At 36.5% G+C, this 27604-nt stretch overlaps 2 protein-coding genes across 2 annotated transcripts; one reads left to right on the forward strand and one right to left on the reverse strand.

Annotated features, from left to right (window-relative positions):
• Nucleotides 1–800: 800 nt before the first annotated feature.
• Nucleotides 801–4274, reverse strand: mycla (MYCL proto-oncogene, bHLH transcription factor a). Its single transcript, XM_026223615.1, has 3 exons — nucleotides 3954–4274; nucleotides 2747–3336; nucleotides 801–1864 (listed from the first exon to the last, which is right to left on the reverse strand). Exons 2-3 carry the CDS (start codon nucleotides 3309–3311, stop codon nucleotides 1311–1313), a joined length of 1119 nt encoding a protein of 372 aa, XP_026079400.1. The 5' UTR covers nucleotides 3312–3336; nucleotides 3954–4274; the 3' UTR covers nucleotides 801–1310.
• Nucleotides 4275–13478: 9204 nt separating this feature from the next.
• mfsd2aa (MFSD2 lysolipid transporter A, lysophospholipid a) lies at nucleotides 13479–26464 on the forward strand. Its single transcript, XM_026223616.1, has 14 exons — nucleotides 13479–13737; nucleotides 15184–15321; nucleotides 17941–18065; nucleotides 20462–20585; nucleotides 21000–21078; nucleotides 21443–21594; nucleotides 21678–21768; nucleotides 22719–22840; nucleotides 23062–23145; nucleotides 23462–23545; nucleotides 23637–23749; nucleotides 24699–24842; nucleotides 24980–25159; nucleotides 25251–26464. Exons 1-14 carry the CDS (start codon nucleotides 13648–13650, stop codon nucleotides 25303–25305), a joined length of 1581 nt encoding a protein of 526 aa, XP_026079401.1. The 5' UTR covers nucleotides 13479–13647; the 3' UTR covers nucleotides 25306–26464.
• The last annotated feature ends 1140 nt before the right edge of the window (nucleotides 26465–27604 follow it).

Raw genomic sequence — 27604 nt, forward strand, 5'->3', positions numbered from 1 at the left:
GCTGCTTAATACTTTTGTGGCAACCATGATACTTTTTTTTCCACTATGTTTTCATGAATAAAGTTCAGAAGAACAATATTTATTTGAAGAAAGTTTTGTAACAGACTAAACTAAACCCAATGTGAGGAAATTCAAATATACAGGAAAAGGCATGCTGCTTACATCACTTCCTCTTTGGGCTTCCTGCATCCCAAAATGCACCTTTCCCACTTCTGCAGATACAAAAACAAAAAAGACACGTGTGACTGCATGAGGGAATGAACAAGCTTTCGTATGTAACTGGCAAATGTTTTTATTCAAATAAAATTAGTAAAATGATACTCCCATAAGCACAAGTCAGTTTTCACACCTCTATGGTGTCACCGTTTAACCTGTTGTTCAGGATAACTGGGGTAAAGGTGATTTTTGAACTACCCATTTTTCAGTAAAGATCCAGACTACTTCCTCTTTCTGCTTTAAGAGCAGGCACACCGATGGAAGGATCTGAAAACTTTACTTGAGCAATACTCATTTTGCTGCACAAGACTGATCAAGTAGGTGCAAGACAAACATCTCCATTCTGAATTAAATTTTTACCATTTTGATCAAGAACTCAACATTAGCTTAAAATCACATTTTATTAGTTTGATTTTGTTCCAATTGCTTTAGTGGACCAAGAACTAGAAATGATCTCAATTTACAGTTATTTGGCAAGTCTTAGTTTTGGACTAAAGTTCTCGCATTTCAGAAAAGATTGTGTATTTGAGAAAATGTCCAGAAGCCCATCAATTAAAACAAACAAAAAGAACAGGGAAAGCCACTTATTTTAGATGCTTTATTCTTTAACAAAATAGAATCTCTGTGCAGTTTGTGAGTAGATACAGGAAGAGGACATCCTCTGATACAGTATTTACAGCAGATTTTGTACAGATCGTGTTATGAACAAGACGCTTCAAATTTTCTACACAACGTGTTCAGACACCATGCTCCCATCACATTATACACCCTACACACCACCCACATGCATACAAACACCCACCCTTATCACTACAGAGGTAAATTCATCAATATAACTTCCTCTTGATCGCCATCTGCTGAGGTTTATAAAAGGCATTGCATGTGCACATCGAGTTCTCCACATCTCAACTCAAGTGTAAAGTCCAGCACACACACATATATATATATATACAGATCCCTTGAAGAAGGGCATAATTCAATGTGGTTTTAAAGACCTCCCTGCAGTGTTTTAAGTGTCATTTTTGTGAATGACAAACAATCTTGTCCATAATGAGCTTTGGAAATATTGTTCCTAGTTAAAGCAGACTTTTTCTTTAGGAGTTCTGTAACGCACTGATCCTGCGGAGAAGCTGCTGTTGTTTGGCTTTGAGTTTTCTCTTCTCTTGAGCTTGACGCCGCTGGCGCGTGTGCAGCTGCAGCAGGTATTCAGTCGCCTGCGTCAGAATCGCCACCTTCGAGGTCTTTGAGGTTGCAGACAAACCTGGAATCTCCTCCCGGAGCGCCTGGAACCTCGAGCGAAGGTCATCTCTCCTCTTTCTCTCCAGAAAGTTCCGACGCAGCTCGCAGGAGTCCTCGGAGTCTGATGTGGCAGGTGAAGAAAGTAGATATGAGGGGGAGGATGACGGCTCCAGACGAGGCCGCTTGCTCACAGACTCCGTCTCATCGAAGTCATCCTCAGGATCCGTGTCAGGGGATGGGGCGGCGTAATTGTGCTGCTGCCGATGCAGAGATACGTGGAAGCGCTTGGGACATGGTCCAAATGGATCAGCACTCACTGTAATGGTTACTGGCGTACGCCGACTTGGAGGGCGGCCACGTTTTGGTCGGTTGTCTACGGTCACCACGTCAATCTCGTCATCGTCCTCATCTGAGGCAATAAAACATTTGGCACATTTAGCAAAAGTACGTCAAATCAAGACATTTTACAAATGCAAAAACACTTGATCAGACTCAAAACATTTCACAAAAAAATCTAAAAGGACAAGGAATCAAACGAATCTCAAATCAATGCATCCACTGTCAATCTGTTGAATGTTTACGGGTCTAAGCAAGAAGTTGCATTCGGTCTCTACAGCTTTATTATGCGTTCATTTTAAATGAACTATTTGAAACTAAAAACATTACTTTAAAGACATTATAATAAAGAACAATTCCCAAAACTGATTTGGATGTGTGAGCAGTGCTGTTGTTTTCTAAAACTGCAAAAAAATAAAAATCGGAACAAATTCTACAAATAAAATGTTTAAATAAAAAAAAAAAAAAAAAAAAAGTGTGTAAGTGCTGTCTTGGCCACCATCTAAAAATAAAATATATATATATTTTTTACATAAATATTTCTACGTCCTTTTTACATGAAAACGTTGCATTACCTTGCCTTCAACAAAAAAAAAAAAAAAAAAAAAAAAAAAAAAAAAAAGTATGAAGTTAAGCTTCTCTGGTGAAAGGGAGTTTCCCCTCGCTACTGTACAGAGAGTAGGAAAAACTGGGAGAGGAGACGGAGTGGACTACAGTACACTGAGGAGAGAAATGGAATCGCATCAACTAATTCACATCAGCTTTTAGTCGCCAAGTGGCTTTGGCTTCTTGTGGAACAATTTTTTTTGGAGATATGTGAAGTTAAAGATTACTTCAATTACAGCTTCATAACATGGTACACAGCAGACCATCAGCATCATTGTCTCAGCATTATTCTGAAGTACAGATCATCTCATGACATCAGTCTGGGAGGTAATCACATTTAGGCTCTTACCGGATGAGTCGGAGCGACATTCAGAACCGGAGGAGCCCGCAGTCACTTTCTTGTTATGCGGGACAGGGAGCTCCAGGACTGCGGCGGGGCTCACACACTGTGACGCTTGGGTCCCGGTCACGGGCGTGCCCGATGCGGCACGAGCAGCTTTCTGGGCGCTCGAGGTCGGAATCAGAGCGGTCACCGGAGCTCGCTCGCCATGAGCCACTTTCTCCAGTCGGTGACTCGTGGAAAAGCCGCTCCACATGCAGTCTTTGATAACGATAGAGCCCAGATTCCCAAAAAGGTCTAGTGGGTCAAACTTGTGCAGCCCCTCGTACTCCTCATCACAAGTTAATAGCTTAGGCGGCGCCCACCCGAGCCGGTCCCCCGGTAACGACAGAAGCCAGTCCCCATCCAGCGTCCTTGAGGGCGACATGGGTGGGGTAGGAAGCAGCTCGAATTTCTTCCATATATCCTCGCTAGGAGCTGTGGACTTCAAGAAATCCTCCTCAGTGTCCATCTGGTCGTAAAAGTAGTGCTCCATGTCCCAGCCGTACAGTGTGTGTGTGTTTACTCCAGGCATTGCTGCAGAACTTCTACAAGATTATCTGTGAAGACAACGAGTCATTAGATCAAATGATGCCTGCCCACGTGGAGTTCAACTGCGTCGCAGTGCACAAGCAAAATCGCACATCCTCGCTCAATGCATCGCTTAAACTCACAATACACTTCAACGCACCCTTGCAATGCTAAAAAGCTCAATATTTACATGCAAACTCATCAGTTAATGCATTACAAACGCAATTTTTACACGCAATCTATTACGCTCGCGATTTATCAGTTGCACTTGATTGCACAAATTAAAGCAAACAAAATATTTATGTAGCACATGCACGATTTCATATAATCGCACATAAAGTGTTTGTGCAACACAAAAACAACTAAAGTAACAAGTCAAGTTTACGATCACTAACAGGAAATTCTAACAAACCACTGCAGATTAAAAGTCTCACAGAAACCAACGGTTTACAATGTAAATACGTTGCTGCCGTAAAGATTAGACGCACTAACCAGGGGGTAACGTTAAAGTGTGCACCCGGTCCATTTAAAAAGGATCCAGGAAATGTTCAACGGCCCACGGGTTCACGCCAAAGTTTACAAAGAAATGTACTTTGAATTAATGTCAGAGCAAGTTAATGGTATTCTGGTGTAAAAATGCACTTACCATGGGGTCGAAGACCTGCAAAGTCCAGGCAGAGTCTACAGGACGCGCAGAACAGAACAAAGACGCGCAGCGTCCGGTAGAACTCCGGTACACACGCGCTCACTAAACAATAGAGCGCTTCTCCAACCGCCTTTGTTTTACGGTCGTTTAACCTGAACAACTAGACAAGCTTTTTTTTCGCTTGCGGAAATAAAGCGGGTGTCCTGTTACAACGGCAGCAACGATCGATCCGAGTGGTGCAGTGCAGCCGCACCCTCCCCCAGCACGCTGCCGGTAAAAGTGCTTTCGCGCCAGATCTGCGTCTTTGTGTGCGAGAGCCCTTCGTGGACCCACCCACCGGAGGCGTTGGGCGGGGAGAGCGTGTGAACCGCCGCTTATTGTGAATGTGAATGCAATTTGCAGCAGTAAAATAATTATTTGAATGAAAAAAGAAGCCTCTACGTCACAATTCCAATCTAATCAGGACTGAGATGATGAGTCCTTCTAATTGTCTTCTGATGCATGGCGCACTAATCTGGCGATAAAGACGGGCTAGACGTAATCACTGCACTCTGTACCTTTTATTAAAGTATCTGTTGATAAATTCAACAGATTATTTAAAAAATATATTTGTGGTTTGCTTTATTAACACGATAATAGGTATTAAACATCACCAAAGTGTTGCAGGCAGGAAAATATAAAATAGTACTTTAAAAATAGAAACTTTTATAAAACAGTTATTTGAAAGCAATGAAATATTTAATAAAAACATAAAATAAAATAAAACATAAAATCCCATTAATTAAATAAAATCCCATTAATTAATAATAATAAAATCAATTTAGATTTGATTCTTGTTTTGCATCCTGGTGCAGATACGCTACAAATCCTAATAAAAGAAAAAGAAAGTGTCATAGACTATTAATTTGATCTTTTCTTTCTGCTCCCATTTTCTTACAATTATTTTTTCCCTCGCCCATTAAATCATCACTTGTCCAGAAAATGCTTTGCTTTTTCCCCAAAGGTCCAAACAATTTCTTTACAAGATTATATGGTGACACTTTGCTCAAAGCTTTCATGTATAATGCATTAAAGGGTATAATGGATTATAATTATTCATAATGTGTTTTATAATCTATTATCTTATATCTTGTCATAAATACCACATTTAAAAACATTGTTACAATTAATTTATAAGTGATATAATGTATCAACCGTGGTTACAATTATTCAAGAGATTGTACAATGTTATAAGTTGCATTATAAGGCATAATCCATGCATTAAAACTACTTTTATAATTCATTATACATAAGGGCTTTTCATTCATAAGGGCTTTAAGTAAAGTGTTACTGATTATATTAAATGAAATATTTATTTCATTAATTTCAAAGTGGATTTTTTTTAGTAAATCTTTTTATCTCAATTAATCTGTTCCACAGACTAATTGCATGTAGTTCTTTTGTCCATGTCTTATTAATTTACATTTGTTGGAGAACTGTTCATGCATTTCTTTTTATTACATGATTTCAGTCCAATATTCCAACTCTGATACTTTTGTTCTGGCAATATAGCCACATCTATTGTTCTTGTGGAGCAAAGATTTATTTTAATTTTTTTGCCATTTGGATTTTGCACTCACACAGAAGATTTGTGGTTTAGTATAGAGCAGTTAATGGTTGTGTTGACGTCAGAGTCTGTCCATGAACCCCTCCACCCCTGGCCACACAACACACTCCTCACTGAGAGCACAGCGTGAATGATAGACGAGTAGAGGTGTTATCTAATGCTTGAGCTCACAGGGAATCACACATTTACGCAAATGACCGGAGCACATCCAACAATATGTGGAGAAATGTCTAGCAGGTCATATCATGCCAAAATATCTCTAACCGGTCTATTTCAGAAGCTGTGTACAGATAATTTGTAGATATAGAAAGTAAAAAGTTTATGTATTACAGTAAAAATGTCAATGCTAAAAGAGAAATGTGTCTGGTGTGCTCCTCGTGCATGATGAAGGATAAAGACAAATAAATGTCCACTAATGTAGCAGTGGTTTTCTTTAGTAGCCTATACTTTTGTAATCTGAAAGTGTTTACAGCTGAGCAGGAAAGGTGGAGAAATGTGAGTTCTGGAACAGTGATTTTTGTCCTAACAACCAGTTCAACAATTCTTATACTGTACTGGCCAGAACTGTTGTGTACAGTCAGTTTATTTTTACTAAATATAAAAAGTCTGGGAGACACATTTGAGCCTGCTGCGCTCTATTTACTGCTATGGACATCTATTGTATAAGTCTGGTCAGTCAAAACAGACAATCAAGTGGTAAAAAAGCTTATAGAGGGCAGTCCATCCACGCACAAAGAACCCTAACACACACACACACACACACCACCTCTCTGGAAGCACATTTACACACTCACCTCAGACGCTCGAGCGCCTCCTACTGCATAAAGAATGCATGACATTTCCTTGCATGAAAGAAACAAAAGATTTTATTTTCTTTCTTCCATCCCCCATTCAGAAAGAAAGGTCATACTTTCTTCTTTTCTGCCGGAAAGGTTTGCATATAGACAACTGCATAATACTAAAAGTAATAACATGAAACGACATAGGGCAAATATCAACAACAACAGCACCAATAATATAATGATATAGAAAAAAAATAGACACGTAGGACTATCCTATCTATCTATCTATCTATCTATCTATCTATCTATCTATCTATCTATCTATCTATCTATCTATCTATCTATCTATCTATCTGTCTATCTGTCTGTCTATCTGTCTGTCTGTCTGTCTGTCTGTCTGTCTGTCTGTCTGTATGTCTGTATGTATGTCTGTATGTATGTCTTTATGTCTGTCTGTCTGTCTGTATGTCTGTCTGTCTGTCTGTATGCCTGTCTGTCTGTCTGTCTGTCTGTATGTCTGTATGCATGTCTGTCTGTCTGTCTGTATGCCTGTCTGTCTGTCTGTCTGTCTGTATGCCTGTCTGTCTGTCTGTCTGTCTGTATGTCTGTATGTATGTCTGTCTGTCTGTCTGTCTGTCTGTCTGTCTGTCTGTATGTCTGTCTGCCTGTCTGTCTTTTTAGCCTTTCAGACCAAACAAAACCAAATAATGTAATCCGTTTTTAAATTTAGTATCTTATACCTTTATCAATGAACCGTGATGTTCATATAACATTGTTTTATTGTTACCTAATGTTTCCTTTATTTTATAATAGTAATACTAGAATATTTTTACATTTAACTTATTTTTACATCCTTGGGTATTTAAACTCTAGACTCAACCCTCTCTGAGCATCACTCACTGACACAAAAGCTGTTGCCCAAAGACATGCCAATAGTATCAAAATCACCCGCTCCTCAGTTCTTTTTTTCGCTCCTCTTCTCCCACTCCCTTGCTTCTTCACCCCACCATCCCCCTCTTTAACTTGCCAATGTCTTTGTTAAGGCAACAGATTATCCACTAAGGACGCTCCGTGTGCTGGGAGCTGGTTTTGTTCTAGCCTCAGTCTCATATGCGCATGTGAAGGAAGGATGGAGGCTTGACACCTTTTGGCAGTTATTATAACCTCTTATTTACACACATTCACACTCTCTACAGAGGAATTTAAAAAGAGTAAACAGCTTCATTAGGTGAAAATGAGGTGCTGGACATGAATAATAATTGATTGTACACATGCAAATTGACTGACGTTGAAAGGCCTAGAATGTTCAGACACAGAGTTAAAGTAAACATAAGCTATAGATGAAGACAAAAGATCTGCTGAAATAGTCCCTCAGTCATTTGTAGTGTTTGAGAATAGTCTGCATGATCTTTAGTCCAGCTCTTGTTTCTGCTCACAATCCCTTTTCCACTCAGCTCACCTTTAACCCCTTTGACCCCCAATAACCTCAGACTGTCTTGTCATATAGAGACCACTGTACGCAGAAAGATTTTATGTGAGAACTCTGAACTGTGTGCAAATGTTTCAAGTTTATGACGTTTATCTTGTTGTGTATACTTTTCAAAAGTTTGGGGCAAGATTTCTCTTGATTTTCTTTTTCTCTTTTAAAAAAAAAATTCAGCAAGGATACGCTAAATGTATCAAAAGTGAGAGTAAATATGTTTGCAATATGAAAATATATATTTAAAATAAATGCTGTTCTTTGGAAGTTTCTATTCATCTAAGAATCCTGAAAAAAGTATCAAAGAAATGTTACAGTTTTTCTCAGTCGCTTTGGTACATTTCTCGAATCAAACTCACAATTTGCAAAACATAAAGTGCATTTCTCAAAACAACTCGTACAAATAGCAAATCACCATGAATTACCTGCAAAAGCCAGTCTCCTGCTCAAAATCCTTAGTTCATCTCTCAAAAATAAATATCTGTGTCAATGAACATATCACTGCCATCAGAATGACAAGTCCTTGTGTCATAGTTTACGGATAAGACAGTCAAATTGCTTAGTCATGTTGTCAATATAACAGTTTACTCTGGAGGGATGATCTGATGTAAACCTCTGTATTGAACAATATGCCATATGCTTATGTATGCCATATATACATTTCAAACATACACATTTACACATTACTGTATGTGGGATATTGATTGAAAGAGACTGGATAGAATTCCCAGTTACACCTTTACAAAGTCTGACCAAAAAAAAAAAACTTTTACAATGTCATTGTGATATAGAAAAGGAAAAACAAATATGGACACAAATATGAAAATAAGTCCATTTTCAGAATGTGTAACTCTTGTGTTGTCCTCTGTCTACACAGTATAAGCTTTTCAACTGAAGATTTATGAGATGAACCTTTGAGCTATTTCAGAGAAAGGGTTTATCATTGGTTTATCATCTACATTCTCTTCATAAGTCAAGATTCACTTGGACAATTCATGCCAAATGTACAAAAAGTCTAATAATAATGTGTAAAAATAAATATAAAAAGTGTGCTAGGCAGTTTTTGACAACTAGATTAACCATTTTGCATTTAATGACTTATATGATGAACTAAAGACTAGATGTTTTGAAGGGTAAGACTGTTGCACAGAAAACTATGCAATACGTTTTGAGCAACATGACATGAGCAACTGATAATGTAGGAAACTGCCGATAAACATGCATAATCAATTGCATGAATGTACAAAAGCAATCGCAACTTGTTCAAAAGAATGAGAAACTGGTTTTATGATGTGTATAAATGACTAGATGATGTGGAGGTTGTACAAGTAGTTTTGAGAATTTCATCTCTGTTTTGAAAAATGCACCAAAGTGACTGAGAAAAACTGTAAGCATCACAGCTGTTTTCAATAATAAGATAACTATAATAATAACAATAGGAAATGTTTCTTCAGCACCAAATCAGCCAATTAAAATTATTATATAATAATGAAGACTGGGAAATTCAGCGTTGACATCACAGAAATCGATTGGATTTAAAATATATTAAAACTGTAGACAGTTAGGTTAGATATTTAAATTGAAATAATATTTCACAGTACATTTTGCTGTAATTTTGGTCAAATAATCAGTTTGGGATATAGTTTAAAAATAATGGCATTGTTTTCTGAGAATGGGCCATACAAAAAGCACAATTCTTATGATAAGTGAACTGTAGAGATCAGAGAAGTATTGAAATGTATTGTCATTGTATTTGTTTGTGTGCTCATACTGATTTTTCACAGTAACTTTAGAAAGTGACGTTAGAATCTCTCTAAGGTGGCATTTTATTTTCTATTTTGCAGTGTTTGGCTAAATCATATTTATTGTTCAGTCTATGTAATTGAATTGCTATCCAGCAGATGACGCCACAACCTAAAATTCATGCAGCCATATCCTCAGTCAGAACGCAGTTTTTGTTGATAGTTGAGTTTATGCTAGTCATGTTACTTCTCTGAAGCCATATGATAATAATAGATAACAAGAATACAGAACATATCTGTAGCAAATCATGACAATAGCACTGCAGAAGAGAAATCAGTTTCAGAAATTAAATCAACTCTTGCGAGTGCACACAGAAGAAACGGAGCAACACATTTAACAAATTTTCATGCCTTATCAAGTAAACAACGTGTGTTCATGAATGAACATACATGTTTATGAGAACACATGCGAGTTACAGAAGACAAATCCACAGTATCAGTTTCACATTCAGCATACTCATTTCAGAATGTGTACGTGTGTTTTGTTACTGACCACAAAAGCTGAATGCACAAAACCCACTCACACCCTCAGGTTTGATGTGAAGATTCTAAGTATATGCGTGAGTTAATCTATGAATATTTATACTGTTAAACATCGTTTAGGCCTTGGCATAGGAGAAAACCCTATCTGAGGGTTGTCCCCCCCTAAAATATAATGGAAATATGTGTATTGTAAATAATATAATGATATATAGTTAAACTAATTGTGCAAGTAGTAAAACAATACACATGCAAACGGAGCAACAACAACAAAGTTTCAAACATCTCGAGTTCCCCTTGCTTTGCCTCACAGTGCTTTGGTCCACTGCGTGCTCCCCTGAGAAAACATCGTGTTTCAGTAGTTGTGGAACTAGTTAAGCTTATTTTATTCACATTAAATATCGGATGACGTGATTATTTACTCTATAATATAGATGATTCATTAAAAAATCGTGTCCAAAAATATTATTGTAAGTAAATACCAATTTTACACGTTTTACACAGGCATTTACCTTAATAAAATCTTACACACACCCATAGTGTACGCATATAAAAAAATAATTTTTTTAAATATAAATCAAAATCACATTTGTTATGTTTATATCTGGAGAATAACTGCACTCTTAGTATGATGTTATATTAGATTAACTATATCAAATGAAATAAATGGCTCGTGGATTTTAAAATAGATGATGTTACTTTTCTCAGCACTCCTCAGCGCTGAATATGCTTCTCATATCCAAATCCATTAAAGGATTTTTAGGCTGCATTAATTAGGTAAACCGGAACCGGGAACACTTTCCATAACACCCGATGTACTTGCTACATCATTAGAAGAATGGCATCTACGCTAATATGAATCTGTTTCTCTCTTATTCCGAGGTCACCGTAGCCACCAGATCCAGTCTGTGTCCAGATCAGAGGGTCACTGCAGTTGCCCGGATCCAGTACGTATCCAGACCAGATGGTGGAACAGCACCTAGAAAGGACCTCTACTGCCCAGAAAGACAGCGGAGACCAGGACAACTGGAGCCCCAGATACAGATCCCCTGTAAAGACCTTGTCTCAGAGGATCACCAGGACAAGACCACAGGAAACAGATGATTCTTCTGCACAATCTGAATTTGCTGCAGCCTGGAATTGAACTACTGCTTTCGTCTGGTCAGAGGAGAACTGGCCCCCCAACTGAGCCTGGTTTCTCCCAAGGTTTTATTCTCCATTCTGTCACAGATGGAGTTTCGGTTCCTTGCCACCATCACCTCTGGCTTGCTTAGTTGGGGTCACTTCATCTACAGTGATATCATTGACTTGATTGCAAATGAATGACAAAGACACTATTTAAACTGAACAGAGATGACATCACTGAATTCAATGATGAATGCTTTTAAGTGTCATTTTGCATTATTGACACACTGTTTTCTTAAAGCGCTATATAAATAAACCTGACTTTACTTGACTTGACTGTTAAAAAAGGGGGTTGTAACATTTTAGGTTTTATGGATAGAACTGAAATTGACCTAACCGAAGTAGCCTTTTGAAAAGTTACAGTTTAACAGCACAGATGTAACATTAAACCCTAATGTGCATGAGCGATGACAAAATGCATTGTTTCTAATTTTTTCAACGAAACAGTCTATGATGAAACCCCATTTAATGTGTCACAAAGGGACAATACTGTCAAATACATCTTTACAATGAAAATCACAGCAAATTTTAATACTTTCTCACACTCTACAATGATTGTTTTATTAAATATTTGTGAAAACAGATTTCACTAATTTTATACCAACATTAATTCCAAATAACTGATTCCCTCATAGACACAAGTAGGGATTTTTTTTGGCAGCAATTGCTTCTATAAATTTCTCTAAGTACTTTAATTTTGGCAAAATCCAGTACACTTAATACTTGACACCCATCCCTGAGGTCAAATGTCTTTTTCAAAGGAACATCATGATAATGGATCAATGCTTGTGTTCTGTTCCTGCAGCTGTGATCATTAGTCTTTTACTCAATCTCCATACAGTTGGTTTTGTAAAGTTTCCAACTTTCCTGACATTCCACAGTCTCAGCTGGATTGAGATAAGGCTTTGACTCAACCAATCCAGGATATTAGCTTCTTCTTCTTCTTCTTTTTAAATATTTTTTTAATTTATTTTTTATTTTGCTCATACCACTACAGCAGCTTGTTCTGTTTTCATTTATTGTTCTGCTGAAAGGTGAATCTTCCTCCCAGTCATGCAGGCATTGTTAAACTTTGCTCCATCTATTCTTTCTGTTCTCGTGGCTGTTCAGTTTCTAATACACTAAATTATAAAATCTAAAGAAATATATAAAAATACACAAATAAAGGATGTGCTCTGTCAAATTGATCAGTTTGCACTGCACAAAATATATGTTTTGATCATTTGATTATTTCCTGAAATGATTGCATGTGTTGGGGTAACTATTTCTTCTCTTGATGGAGCTTAGAATTACTGCAAAAACAAATACTTTGAGATCCTGTGAACTCTCAGCTCATCTAAGATCTTTAAGTGCAGTGTACAACATGATGGTGGTTTTCCTGCAAGGGGGAAATTCTGCTCTCTCATCAAGAACCTTAACCACAGGTTGAGCCAAAGCAGATTTGTCTCTGTAAAAAAAAAAAAAAAGGTTGATTGATCTAAAAAGGTCATGATCTGAATTAATAGAACCAAGTCCCTGACTTACTTTTTATTTTTCAAGAATCTGTTACACTAATATGCCACAATTTCATTGCAACTTTAATTTACACTTCTATCAATGGGAACCTACAGTGAACTTATTACAGTAACATTCAAACAAAATACCTGTCTCAAAAGTGATTTTGGGTTTACACCAATAACACTCCTGTTACTAGTCCTGAGCTCTGGCCCAGGGCCAAATCATGATTCTATGAGGCCCCTGATTCTTTGGAGTATATCACTTGTTAATCTAACTTATCCTTATTAAGGGCAATTTGGCTATAGAATCAAAATATTATTTTTATATAGTAATAGTACAGTACAAGTGTCTTGTTGTCCTAGTCATTTGGTCATTTACACGGTTTTCAATGAAAAGTCACTTCTTTCACTAATCCTGGGCCATTAAAAAAAAAAAAGAAAGTTTTTTGAGGGTCGATGAGGCTCTGGGGCTTTGTATTGGTCAAATCATCAAACCTAATCGTTGCCACTATGCTTCACCAGACATATGTGTCATAATAAAAATGATTGCAATTATAAAATGTTGTGTGTGTGTGTGTGTGTGTGTGTGTGTGTATATATATATATATATATATATATGGGTGCGTGGGTGGGTTTGTGTGTGTGTGTATGAGTGAGTGAATTGATATAATCTTTCGATGCGTGGGGAAAAAATCCCGCGTGGGCGTTGACTCAGAGTCAGCAGCATTCAAACGAGGCAGAAGTAAGCATCTCGTTTTCTTCGCTCGTGGAAGCAGCACTTTGTCAAACAGTGTTATTTAACCTGAACACAGGCATAAAGCAGCTCGATCTGCTCCTGAAATAAAACCCCTCTGATTAGTGTTATGGCAAGAGGAGAGGGAGCCGAACAGTTCTCATCCGGTTTGTTGCATACAGCCAAAACTGTGAATGATGATGGAATCAAAATCGTTAAGGTAGGTTAACGTTACCTGGATAAGATTAAATAATTGATATTTATTTATTTTGTACTATTTATTTTTTGGCTCCCAGTCGCTAATTTCAGAGCAGATGGTGGGGTTTATTAATAAGGCGAGAATATAATGATTATAGCAGCACGTGCTGTACGCTCGCGTTGATGTGGGTATTGCGGAAGAGATTACTTGCTTCCCACAACAGACATTGATGTCATATTTGTAAACATGGAAATATACCTTCAGTCGATGAACTGCATATTTGTGAATATACATATCTGTTTGTAATGCATACTAGCTTCATTAAGGCGTTTCTGCGAAGAAAAGCCGGATTTAAAGGTGTTAATTTACCCCGGAGGGAGTTTGACTCGACAAGCAAACAAGATTTATTAAGGCATAATTTGCTGTTATCTATTAGGTGTTATTGGCTAACTGATTACACAAATTTAAACGTTTTCAGAAATGCATGCTGTCCTTGACATAAATTAGTTATGACTCTTAGTGGCCGCTGATTACAGAGCAAAAATTGAGTCTCATGCCTTTCCACATCAAGTTCAGATGTAAATAATGTTGAGCATTGCAAAAATTCTCCCTTGTTCTCACGTTATTTGCTATCATTAAAATACAATATAGCAACATAAGGAAAGCTTGCGAAACTCTTCATTGTGAATTTGCCATGCAGTAGTTACATATAGTGGCTAAAAGCTATAGAGCTAAAACAGGAAGCTAACAATAAATAACATTTTCTACACATTTCATTTTATTTACTGTGTTTTATTAACTTCTACCCCGACCCTAAACCTACCTCTCACAATAATGCAAAACAATCATTATTGATATACAGTGGGAAATTACTCCATATTGATGCGTGCATGCACAGTAGTTTTAGCTGTATCCCTTCTACACTTAACCAGTGCACTTTTGATAGTAATAATAACATATATCGAGAGAGAGGGACTAATGAAAATAATAACAATAAACTGTAATTCTCATAATGTGAGATCAGTCTTTCACAGCATTCTCCAGTCAGAGAAAGTTATTCTTTAAGCATGTCAAAGTTGTTAACTAGACCATGAAAGACAATTGTGCAAGCAGTGACAATGATATTAGAATGAAGATACCCTTAAAATGCAAGAAGAAGTGTTAAAAGTCCAGTTTAACTGTAATGTCCCTGTAGAGGGTACTTGAGGGCTAGTATCACTGCTGGACTGAAATGCTTAGAGCACCCCAGCAGTTCTGAATGGTCTTTGATTCGGAGTACTGGGATTTTTTTTTAAAGCTTTAAATGGAATGTTACATAAATACAAAGAGTCCAAACTAAATCAGCTCCTTCGGTTAGAATTTTATCGTGTCCTCTTGCGGTGAAGAGTTAATCTCTCATGGTTCTTGTTTTACTTAATACAGTCTTTGTCCATCTCTTCGTAATCTCTGTTTTTGTCCTCCTTTCAGGTCTCCCCACAGCAGGAGAGGAAAAGAGCTCTGACTGTGTGGAGCAAGGTGTGTTTTGCAATCGGAGGGGCTCCGTATCAGATCACAGCCACTGCCCTGGGCTTCTTTCTGCAAATCTTCTTGCTTGATGTGGCACTGGTGAGCATACATATGGGAACGCTATAAGTAATTGGTAGAGGATCTATACCGGGAGACCTCAACACCTCATTATACAAATAAACTGGCTCAGTGATAGTTTTTGTTTCTGTATCATATCACTCCATATCGCTAGATAGAATGATGAGAAAATTATCTCTCCTTGCTGTAATCAAACAAAGCAAGCGAACAATGGCTCAGAGCCCCAGGTCAAGGGCAGAAACAAGTGTGGGAAAGAGAGCATGTGAGAGGGCAGAAAGGAGATATAAACTTGATCTGTCTTACTGTGTGCACTGCATCCCTGTGACTTTAACAATTCTCAGCTCCAGTTATCTTGTTCAAACCTCCTGCTGCCTCATTATTGCAACAGTTTCCATAGCGATAGCCAATCAGATCTTCTCATCGGAGTCAGCCGAGCAAATGAAGGATTGGCACCAGATGAAGTGTAATGTGGTTGAAGAACAATCTGTTATTGGCTTGTTATTGCACATTTTAATTCATTATCATAATCATTAACACTGGTTTGTAGCGCATATAGTTTTAGTGTTTACTTCACTTTGTCATTTTTCTAGTTATTTACCAATAGTGGCTTATAAATTATACATTTCACGCAATCAAACAGAATAGCTTGCTTTTGTGTTTTTATATCTAGAGCTGTGCGATAATGTAGTTACATTTTTAGTGGATATAAACGAAAGAATCATGTAACCAGGATTTGCTAGATAAAATCTATTTTATGTGAGTATACTGTACATATGAATATACTTATATATTTAACTATATAATAGAACTGTGTGATAATAGGCTACAGTTTACATTTTATGACCTATAACCTCACATTTTTAGGTTTCTCAGCAGCAGAAGTTGTCATGAGTGGGTGAACTTTGAGAGCAGTGAATGGGAAAGTACCACAGACATATTTTCCAAATACATTCCCAATTCCCATTTGCTAAAATGGCAATAGAAAAACTTCACGATAGTTTTTTCACAACTTTCAAAAACAGGAAAACATTGAGAGAACCTGAATGGCAGTCAGAAGAGAGAAAGATATCAAACTTACCATCCCTCCCACAGATGCTACATGAGAAACCCCCTTTCATTCGTATTAACTAGTGGTTGTTTTTTTATTTTTATTTGATGCAAACGTGATAGTGTCATAAATGAACATGCATTTAAAAAATCACAGTCTTGTGAAAAGTGTCCAAACAATCACACAGCTGAGAATTGCTAGGTAGTATGTGTAACTTTTTCTTTTATATACAGTCGTTGTCAAAAATATTGGCAGCCTTGGTAAATATGATCAAAGAAGGCAGTGAAAATGTATCCACATTGTTAATCCTTTTGATCTTTTATTTTTTTTAAATCACAAAAAACGGTAATAAGAATGATGGGATATTAAGAATTTAAAATGGGGGAATAATCATTATGTAATAAAGGTTTTTATCAAATACTCGTCGGACACAATTATTTGCACCCTTAGAAATTCTTATGAGTAAAATATCTCTGAAGTATATTCCCATTCATATTTCACAATCCAGCATGATTATAAACATAAAAGTATCCAGTCATGGCATCCTGTTTCACAGAAATATAAAGAGGAGGGAAAACAAAGCCCAAATTCCCTTAATCATCCATCAAAATGAGAAAAACCAAAGAATATATTTCTGATGTGCAGCAAAAGATAATTGAGCTTCAAAAATTATTTAAGTGGCTTTAAGAAAAGAGCTAGAGCAGTGAAAATTCCCATTTCCACCATCAGGGCAATAATGGAGAATTTCCAATCAACATAAAATGTTATGAAACTGCCTGGAAGAGGACGTTTGTCTATATCGTCCTAATGCATGGTGAGAAGGAGAGTTTGAGTGGCTAAAGACTCTCCAATGATCACAGCTGGAGAATTGCGGAAAATAGTTCAGTCTCAGGTTCAGAAATCTTAAAACAAAATTGTCAAACAGCACCTACATCCCCATATGTTGTTTGGGAGGGCTTTAAGAAAGTCTTCTATGGTGAGATGAAGAGGAGAAGCACCAACATGGAGATGGGAATCTAAAGGGTCTGGAGTGATTCTGATTGAAGGAATGGTCTCTGACCCTTGTCCGGTGTTCTCTAACCTCATCAGGCATTATAGGAGAAAATTTAGAGCTGTTAAACTTGCAAATGGAGGTTTCAAAAAGTATTAAATAAAAGGGTGCTGGTGTGGCAAATGTGTATTAGAGAAATTGTTTTATTTCATAATGATATTTCTCCCCATTTTAAATTCTTATTATCCAATGAAAGGATACATTTTTGAGAATTCTTTAAATAAAAGATCAAATGGATTAACAATGCAAACCTTCTTTGACCATATTTACCAAGGGTGATAATATTTTTGCCTACAACTGTAATTCTGGGCGATACTATTGTTTACATTCAACCAAACACAGACAAGTTAACACACACTGCATTGTGTTGAATTATATCTTTCAAGGTGGGATGTTCCTATCAATTAAATTTTTTCTACAGTCATTCCACTGGAATCTGTATTTAAGACCTTTCAGAGAGAATTGCTACATGTACTGTAAATGTTACATCAACTAATGACTGAATCTGTTTTTTTTGTTTTTTGTTTAAACTTTTTTTCAGTTGGATCCTCTCAATGCTTCTGTGATCCTGTTTATGGGTCGGGCCTGGGATGCTGTGACTGATCCTGCAGTTGGGTTTTTAATAAGCAGAAGTCCATGGACACGGCATGGTCGTATGATGCCCTGGTATGTGGTAGTCAGAAATGCACACGATGAAATGATCCAGTAATGTCTGCTGGATGTGGAATATGCATGGTAGTGTTTTCTAAATTCATGAGGAAATGAAAACTCTGCATCTAATAAGCTCTGGGACTGGGTGGGTATTCACAGAGAGAAAGAGAAAACATATTTAAGACCGAGAAATGAGCAGTAGCCATGGTGATAGAGCTGAGTCAATCTGCTCTGGGCTGTGTACTGGAGAGTGTAAAAGAGCACCACATGTTATCATTTCTCTGGGATCTTGCTAACTATTTATGCATGTACTTTCTGGTTGTTTTTATAAGTCTTCATTATGAAACACTATCCAGCCTAACTGAGAAAATTATTCTTGTTTAATGGTTTGAAATAGAAACTTTTTAAGAAACTTAATGGATTGAAGATTGTCACACCACTATTTAGTTTGTGCAGTATGAATACAGGCATACAAAACAAGATGATCATGGGGTTGAAGTCAAATAAAATGCAAATTTATTGTTATGTTTGTAAGGTGTGTGTGTGTGTGTGTGTGTGTGTATACTATTAATGGCATGTGGGAAAACAGATGTTGAGTGCAGTAAAAAAAACTCTTGCTTTCTGATTGGCTTAGTCGACCACACCACCAGAATTGACCAATCAGAGTGTGAGCATCATACAGGAGAGCTGAGACTGGGTTTGTTAATAATGCTGTGTAAGAAACCGTTTCAGTTTTAGAATAGACCACATTAAAAAATACTTATTTACAATCTGTTTTGTAGAAATGTATATATATTTTAAATGTATTTAAATAAAATAAAAAAGAAATCGAAAATAAAAAAAAAACTAATATACAAATTAATAAAAATGTAATTCAATGGCAGCCACATATACTTGCAATATCTGAAGTCTGAGACATTCTACGTATGTCTTTTTATAGGATGTGATGCATTGTGTATATATAGTTTATAGTTTTTAAATACATTTAATACAAATATACATTCCACATATTTAGTTTTGACTATGTTGTCCCATCTACGAGATTAAAAATTAATTTGCCCTTTCAAAAATCAATACCTTGTGTCAATGAATTGATGTAATACCATGACAAGCATGTATTGTGGTGCTAAAGTGCTCTGCTAATCACCTGGTTTCTGTAGGGTGTGCACTTTAAAAGCCTAGTGAAGACGTCAGTCATGCATCTGCAAGACTAAATAAGACATAAACCGTTCCCTGTCTGCACATCAGGCAGCCGTCTTATGCTGGTGACTTCACTGCTGTTTATGCAGTGATGAGTACACACTGCCATATGCACAGTCAGTCAATAATTAATTATGATATTAATATAAATGTCCCGAATTGCACAAATGTTGCTTCATTTATAGACTGACATTGCTTTAAAGTAATAATACATTACATATATTCATTTAGCAGACACTTTTTAATCTAGTCATGCACCAAAATATTTTTTTGTCGAATACAAAATTAAACTTTTTTTAAATCCGAAAATGATGTTTTGAGTTATTCAATTTGGGTGATTAGGTCATTCAGGATGCTGTTCTGTCATGTGGTCAAGGTGATTAATTGAACCGGTCATAGTTGACAAGTTTTTGGTAATGGTGAAGCAAAAACTGCTGTTGAATGTCTCTGATTAGATCAATGATTTTGCTTTCAAAAATTCTTTGATTTTGTGTGTTTTGGGCAAAATGTTGGTGCATCACTCCTTTCTTTTCGAATGATTCCTTAAAAGGATTTCCCTTCTTTTAGTCACTTGTTTGAGACTCATACCACACAGTTTGTGCTGCAGAAAGTATGCAATGGAGCACACAGCATGGAAAATACTGTATTCCAAAATGAAATATGGCCAATGCATATTCTGTAGTCTCCTCTGCCCCTGTGTTGATCATAGATATGAAAGAAGAGCTCATTGTAAGATGTTTTTCTCTCCTGCTGTATACACTGCCATCATTGTCAATTTGAACTTTCGATTTCAAAGTGTCTCTTAATGGTCACTGTTTTCCTAGTTTCTTTGAATGGATTAGTGTCTGGAGTTTTGGAATAAGGTGGTGTGATTAGAGAAATCCTTTTCACATCCTGCCAAAGTCTAGCTGGCTCGGTTAGGTAAACATCCAGTGAAACCCTTCGCCACAGAGGCTCTTGTTTAGAGCCACAGGGGAAAGATCAGGAAACCTTAAAGAGATGAGGTTCACTTCTTTACCTCACTTAACCTCATACAGATGAGTAAACTGTGACTATATTCATCCTTAAAACTTAAACGAGAAGAGATGCTGTGTGGGATTTTTTTCATCAGTTCTTAACCGATCTGTGCATTCCCGGTTCTACCTCTAAAGCTTAACATCTGCAACAATCCTTCGTACAATTAGATGAAGATGACCGTTTTCTCTCTGCAGGATTCTGCTGTCCACCATACCAGCTGTGTTGTGTTATTTCCTGATATGGGTAGTTCCACCTATAGAGCAGGGAAAGATGATGTGGTATCTGCTCTTCTACTGTCTCTTCCAGACTCTCCAGACAGTTAGTACACATTCTTCTTTGAGGAATTCAATTTAACATTATATACTGTGATGCTACATATTTATATACTTGTATGTCAACTTCTTATCAAACATTTGGACACAATAAAAAGGGTTAATCTAAATTATGCTTAAATGTCTTTTCAGCTAATTACTTAAATACTCATTATTTAATGTATTTATTTTTATTTTTTTATTTTTTTTAAGATGTAGGACAAGATGCATTGGATGCATCCAGCAAACATGGCAAATCATAGCAAAAATAGTTTACATCACATATTCATACTTCCATTTGTGTTGTTTTGTAGTTTTAATAATAAGAATGAGAAGATGTTTTCAAAAGTTTGACTGGTATTGCATGATAATTGCATTTGTTATTTTGCAGCAGTGAGTAACTGTGTGTGTGTGTGTTTAGTGCTTTCATGTGCCTTACTCCGCTCTGACCATGTTCATCAGCAATAAACAGCAGGAACGAGATTCAGCCACAGCATACCGTAAGAGCATTTACACTCATTGTTATGATTACTGTTGCAATCAGCTAGATAACACATGCAACAACAACATTATAATTGTAAATGCGTTAAATATTTTGTCTTATTATCAATGTTGAAAAAAGTTGTGCTGCTTAATTCTTTTGCGGAAACCTTTATACATTTATTTTTTTAGGATTTATTGTTTATTGAAATATACATTTTAGATTATGATATAAGTGTTTTTTACTGTCACCTTTGGTCAGTTTAATGCATCCTCACTGAATAAAAGAATTAATTCTGAATGGTAGTATGTTATGTGACACCTGTGACACCTGTTCTTCTCAGTGTAATCAGTCTGGTTGTTCATCTGTTCTCTCTCTCTCAGGCATGACTGTGGAGTTATTGGGTACAGTAGTTGGCACTGCCATTCAGGGGCAGATTGTAGGCATGGCCAACACCCCCTGCATTAACAACACATCCCCGACCAACAGCTCCAATAACTCTCAAATCTTTCTGGATAACAAAGCTTTTAATGAGGTGAGATTAAAATTTTTAATGAGGTCGGCTTCATATCTCATCAACATCTGGCACCTCAATCATCGTATCTTTCTCTTTTACAGAGGGATGCGTATATGATTGCATCTGCAGTCATAAGTTTAATCTATGTCCTGTGTGCTGTGGTGCTGTTTTTTGGAGTGAGAGAGCAGGACAGTGAGTTACGTCCCTTTACATACATATTCACATTATTCGCACTGAATCTTTACAAAATATGGAATACAAAAATAAGCCTAGAGAGACCAGTTTAGAGCAAGGGAAAAGCGATATAATGGTAATACTTTTATTACATTAAAATAGGACAATATGACCGAGATACAACTATTTGAAAATCTGGAATCTGTGGGTGCAAAATAATCTAAATATTGAGAAAATTGCCTTTAAAGTTGTCCAAATTAAATTCTTAGCAATACATATTACTAATCAAAAATTAAGTTTTCATACATTTTCAGTAGGAAATTTATTAAATATCTTTATGGAACATGATCTTTGCTTAACCTCCTAATGATTTTTGGCATAAAAGAAAAATCAATGATTTTGACCCATACATTGTATTTTTTACTTTTGCTACAAATATTACCCAGTGACTTAAGACTGTTTTTGTGGTCCACGGTCACATATCTGAAGTATTATAAATGAATATGGATAAACAATAAACAAAATAATATTTATAAATGAACATAGACCCAGATTAATAAATGCTATTTGTTCAGTGTTCGTTGATGAGACCAAATTAATTAATAATGCTAAAGAATCGAACCTTACTGTAATGTATCACCTGGTGCATTACCTGTGCAGATAAACAACGAAGTGTTTTTGATTGTTGATTGTATTTTTAAATGATTTATAATTTTAGATTTTTATAATTGTACACATAAAATAAAATGTTTACTTTTATAATTCGAATGTTGTCATTTTATAATTTAAATATAACCCTCTCTGTAACTCCTGAACTTCTTGCAGTTCCCTTCATGAACCCCCAGGGGGTTCTAAACCCAAGTTGAAACCCTGGTGTAACTGTGGACTTTACATTCACAAAGAAACAAGGTGCATCAACATGAAATGTGTATTTTGGTGCATTTATTGATTTTCCTTGTCTTTTTCAGATCGGGGTGGTTTAAAAGCACAGAAACCTCTGTCATTTCAGACCGGTTTACGGCTGGTGATGGGTCATCGGCCGTATGTTAAACTGGTGCTGGCCTTCCTCTTCACTTCTCTGGCCTTCATGGTAAGAAAAGTACTTTAGAGATCCATCTAAAACATGTCACATTTGTTCTGAAATTCTTATTTGTACAGATGTTCATTTCTGTTGTATGATGAGATCTCATTCGACATAATTTACAAAGATGCAAACTAGACAGGTTGGGTTTGAAATGAAGACACTGTATGGGCAATAATCACCAGTCACTTGATGGAATCTCATTTCATCTGTCTGTTTTCCTTTCTCAGCTGCTGGAGGGAAACTTTGCTGTGTTCATCAAGTACACACTGGGATTCAGAGAGGATTTTCAGAACATCTTACTGGTCATCATGGTGAGAGTGTTTTCAGCCGACTGCTTGAATAAGTGTTTTTGTGCTTCTGAATTGGTTGGTTTGGTGTTATAACAGCACTCAGCAGTTTGGATGAGGTGAGAAGTCTCCATAGTGATGAAAGACATGCGTTTCTGGTTTAGAAGCAGATGACTTTGAGCTGACAGATGAAAAGACTGTTTAGAACTTCAGTTTGCACTATTATCTAGGAGTTGCATAATATGGTAAAGAGGTTTTGTGTGTGTGTGTGTGTGTGTGTGGGGGGGGGGGGGGGGGGGGGTCAAATATAAATAACTGTTTGTATGATTTGTCTTCCCAGCTGTCTGCCACTCTTACTATTCCTATGTGGCAGTGGTTCCTCTGCCGGTTTGGCAAAAAGACTGCTGTGTACATTGGAATACCAGTGAGTTTCTGAAGCTTGTTATACATTAGTGTGAGATGTGTGTGTTGGCAGCCATGCTTAATCGTGTGCATGTGTGTGTGTGTGTGTTTAGTGGGTGGTGCCCTTCATGATCCTGGTGGTGTGTGTAAAGAGTAGTCTCTTGGTGTCCTACATCGTATCAATCGCAGCTGGTGCCAGTGTGGCAGCGGCCTTCCTCCTGCCCTGGTGAGTGTTTTTCTGTGCCAGTTATAGTTATAGAGACAGAAGACGGAGGAATATTTCAAGATGTCTGCTAGCTGATATTAAAAGGAAGCATCTATAACAAAAGGCAATAGAAATATGACTTCCCAAAAAGAATCATGAATGGGGAATATTTACATTTATACATTCAGCAGACACCTGTACCCAATGTGACGTGAATTGCTAGTTGCTAATGCATGGGAACCAAACTCCTGATGCTTGTGCCATTCACTAATATGAATGTAAATCATTCATACAACTAAAAATACCCTTTTCTTATTTTGCTGAAGATTATTCTCATTTTTGGTACAATGTTAAAAAATGTGAAAGGAAAATGTATCAAATGTTCTGAATATGGTAATGGTAATACATTTAAGACATTTGGATTGTTTTATGCTTAAAAATAAATAACTGTAAAAACAACAAAAACACTTCACTAAAACAAATATCCACATAGTTTATATATGCACTACCATTCAAAAGTTTGGGGTCGATAAGAGATTAATAGTTTGATCTAACAATTATGTATTCAATTAATCAAAAGTGACAGTTAAGGCATTTATAATGTTAAAGAAGTTTTTTTTTTTTTTTATAAATAAATGCCGTTCTTTTAGAAAATCCTGAAAACTGTATCATGGTTCTAAAAAATATTAAACCGCTATTTTTAGCATTGATTATTAAAATGTAAGTTTTATTAGGTTTCTTCTTATCATGGAAATAAGCATATTAGAATAATTTCCGAAAGATCATGTGACACTAAATACTGGAGTAATTGCCGCTGAAAATGTGGTTTTGCTATCAAAGAAATAAATTTAATTTAAAAAAAAGAAAAAAAACCTAAAGTAGAATAGAATCATCAGATCCCATTCCAGGATGAATGTAAGCATTATATACCAAGTTCATAATTTCACACATATAGATGCTTCTATTTCAGGTCCATGCTTCCAGATGTTGTAGATGATTTTAAAGTCCAGAATCCCACCTCTCAAGGCCATGAAGCTATTTTCTACTCTTTCTATGTTTTTTTCACTAAATTCGCCTCTGGTGTGTCGCTTGGAGTATCAACACTAGCATTAAGGTAACTTTATATTCCTCAGTGTGTGTATTAAAAAGCCCTTTTATGGGTTTGTGAACCGAGCATGATCTGTGATTTACATTCTGGCCTTCGTATTTCATCTGCTCATATTTAGGTTCTTCTGATTTTTGTTCCATTAGCTTTGCAGGTTATGTGACGGATGTTTGTGTTCAGTCTGATTCTGTGAATCTGACATTGAAGATGCTGGTTTCAGCTGCTCCTATATCACTTATAGCACTGGGGCTTCTCATCTTTAAAATGTATCCAATCAATGAAGAACGCCGGCAGTACAACAAGAAACAGCTGCAGCTGCTACTGCGGTAGGACATATACTTACAATTTTAATCTGCATTCCACTTTTTTTTAAAGGTCTTATGAAATGACAGTAAGAGTACTGTTTCTTACTTACAGGAACGAAGAACAAGAGTCTGAGATGGAGGCCTTGAAGCCTGACATCACAGCATGAAATACCAGTTCTGACCTACAGAGGGCGCCACAATACATCTTAAACCACTGCAATGGGGAAATCTGTCAGCTGAACTTCCAGAGACACAACTTTTCTCACTCAGTTGGTTAACTGGACCAATGAAGGACCATGAATCCTAAACAAATCTGCACTACTGTTATCACAGCTACATATTTACACAGCTGACAAAAATATCATATTTGCTGCTTTCAGTAAGTCACAGCTCTCCCTGGGTAGGAACAATGGAGACTTGTGTGATCAATATGAATTTCTACTAATACGTCATATTTTGTTGCTACTCTCTTTTCTCGTTTGTGATGATGGATTCATATTTTGGTTTCTTAATGTAAAATGATGTGTTGGGTTGCAGTTGTTTGAGGACGTTTTTCCTCAATGTGGTGACGAATTTTGTTTTTGCACTTGAGGTGAAATATTACTGGAATTTAAAAAAAAAAATCTTTAAAGACAGCAGTTTATAACATGAGGAAGATGAAACTTATTTGTCTGCTTCAGTTTTTTTGTTTTGTTTTTTGGTTCTGTATTTATTTATAGTGCCTTATACGGAGTAAGAAAGTGAAGAGATTTTCTAAAAACCTGATCAAATTACAGTAAATTTATGTAAATAAGTAAATTTAAGTCACCGCTCATATTGAACATCAGCTCTCTGGATCTGTGAAGCTGTGCCAGAGAGTCATTGACAGATTAAAGGAATGTTTAGATGAACATTTTTAATGTTCTTTGGTGCAGTATTTTACCAACATGAAATGACGGTATATCTTTACATGTGTGTGTGTGTGTGTGTGTGTGTGTGTGTGTGTGTGTTAAAAAGCAGTTTAATTTCACAGACTGTGGATATAGTGAAATTACAGATGGTGCTGTGAGCTCAACTTCTATGCTCCGAGATCTAGAGTGGTCTGAGTTATGGATGTTATGTGCTAAATGGTTGTCTGTAATGCTATGAACCTGTGAATTCTCCCTGTAAACACTGAGCTGAAATGTCTGGAAATGGTCATGATGGAAATTGTCTTGGTTTGTGGTGCGATCCTCAAACCAGGAATCACTGTAAAATAGAACTATACTTTACTGAATATTCCTTTTAGATTTTAGTAGTAGTTATTATAGTCATTACTTAGCCTAATAAATGAAAAATATATATTAATCAGCGAAGGTCTCTTTTATCACCTCCTTAAAAGTCCACAGTGTCATGTGAAAGTTTGGGAACCCCTTGCAGAATCTGTGAAAATTTGAATAATTTTTACATAATATGAGAGATCATACTAAATGCATATTATTTTTTTTATTTAGTACTGTCCTGAGTAAGATATTGTATATAAACTATGTTTACTTTTAGTCCACAAGACAAAAAAATAAAAAATTAAATGCTGAAATTATTAAAATAACCTAATTCAAAAGTTTGGGAACCCTCAGTTCTTAATACTGTGTGCATGTCTTTCTGTTTTGTTATGGTTGTGCATGAGTCCTTTGTTTCTTCTGAACAGTTAAACTGAGCTCTGTTCTTCCAACAGTGACTGTATGATTTTGAGATACTTCCTTTTAACACTGAGGACAATTGAGGCACTCAAACACAACTAATAAAAAAGGTTCAAAAATTCAATGATGCTCCAGAAGGAAACACGCCGCACTAAGAGCCAGGAGTGAAAACTTTGGTAATTTGAAGATCAAGGTAAATTGTACTTTATTTGTTTTCCAGGAAACATGCAATTATCTTCTGATGCTTCTGAGGGCATTAAATGAAAAAAATAATATTAATAATTAAATTAATATATACATATATATATATATATATATATATCAACAAAATAAGAAAAATTCGGACATCTTCAACCCGTTGAAATGTTTTCATTCATGATTTGTAATACCTTATGTAACATGGACACTTATATGCTATAAAATAGGATCCTTTAAAAACTATAAGAGAACCAGTATAGGCTCAGATATTTTATTAAGAGGTAAATAAGGAAACATCCCACATACCAAACGGACTTGGCCCAGATGTGGCCTACAGGGTGGCACTGCTGGCCTCCTGTCGGCCAGAGCTAGGCCATGTGTGGCAATGAAGGCATGGCGGGGATCCGGCAAACAACATGAGGGCTGACTGTTGATGGGAGGAGTGTGGCCCAGATCAATTAGGTGATATGTGGCCCAAATCAGGCTAAGATCTGGCAGCATATTATGTGACCCATGATAAACAAGATAAATACAATATTGCATGATAATGCTTAAATGATCACATACATTTTAATGAAGTGTAGTATTGTTAAAATGTAGTCTCTGAAAT

This window comes from Carassius auratus, chromosome 38, assembly GCF_003368295.1.
Source record: "Carassius auratus strain Wakin chromosome 38, ASM336829v1, whole genome shotgun sequence".
NCBI classification, from domain to species: Eukaryota; Metazoa; Chordata; class Actinopteri; order Cypriniformes; family Cyprinidae; genus Carassius; species Carassius auratus.

Coding starts and splice junctions, on each gene's coding strand:
- mfsd2aa (XM_026223616.1), top strand. CDS start 13,648: ATGGCAAGAGGAGAGGGAGCCGAACAGTTCTCATCCGGTTTGTTGCAT. Junction 21,769..22,718: donor TGGAGTGAGAGAGCAGGACA/GTGAGTTACGTC, acceptor TGTCTTTTTCAG/ATCGGGGTGGTTTAAAAGCA. Junction 25,160..25,250: donor CAGCTGCAGCTGCTACTGCG/GTAGGACATATA, acceptor TCTTACTTACAG/GAACGAAGAACAAGAGTCTG.
- mycla (XM_026223615.1), bottom strand. CDS start 3,311: ATGCCTGGAGTAAACACACACACACTGTACGGCTGGGACATGGAGCAC. Junction 1,865..2,746: donor ATGTCGCTCCGACTCATCCG/GTAAGAGCCTAA, acceptor TTATTGCCTCAG/ATGAGGACGATGACGAGATT.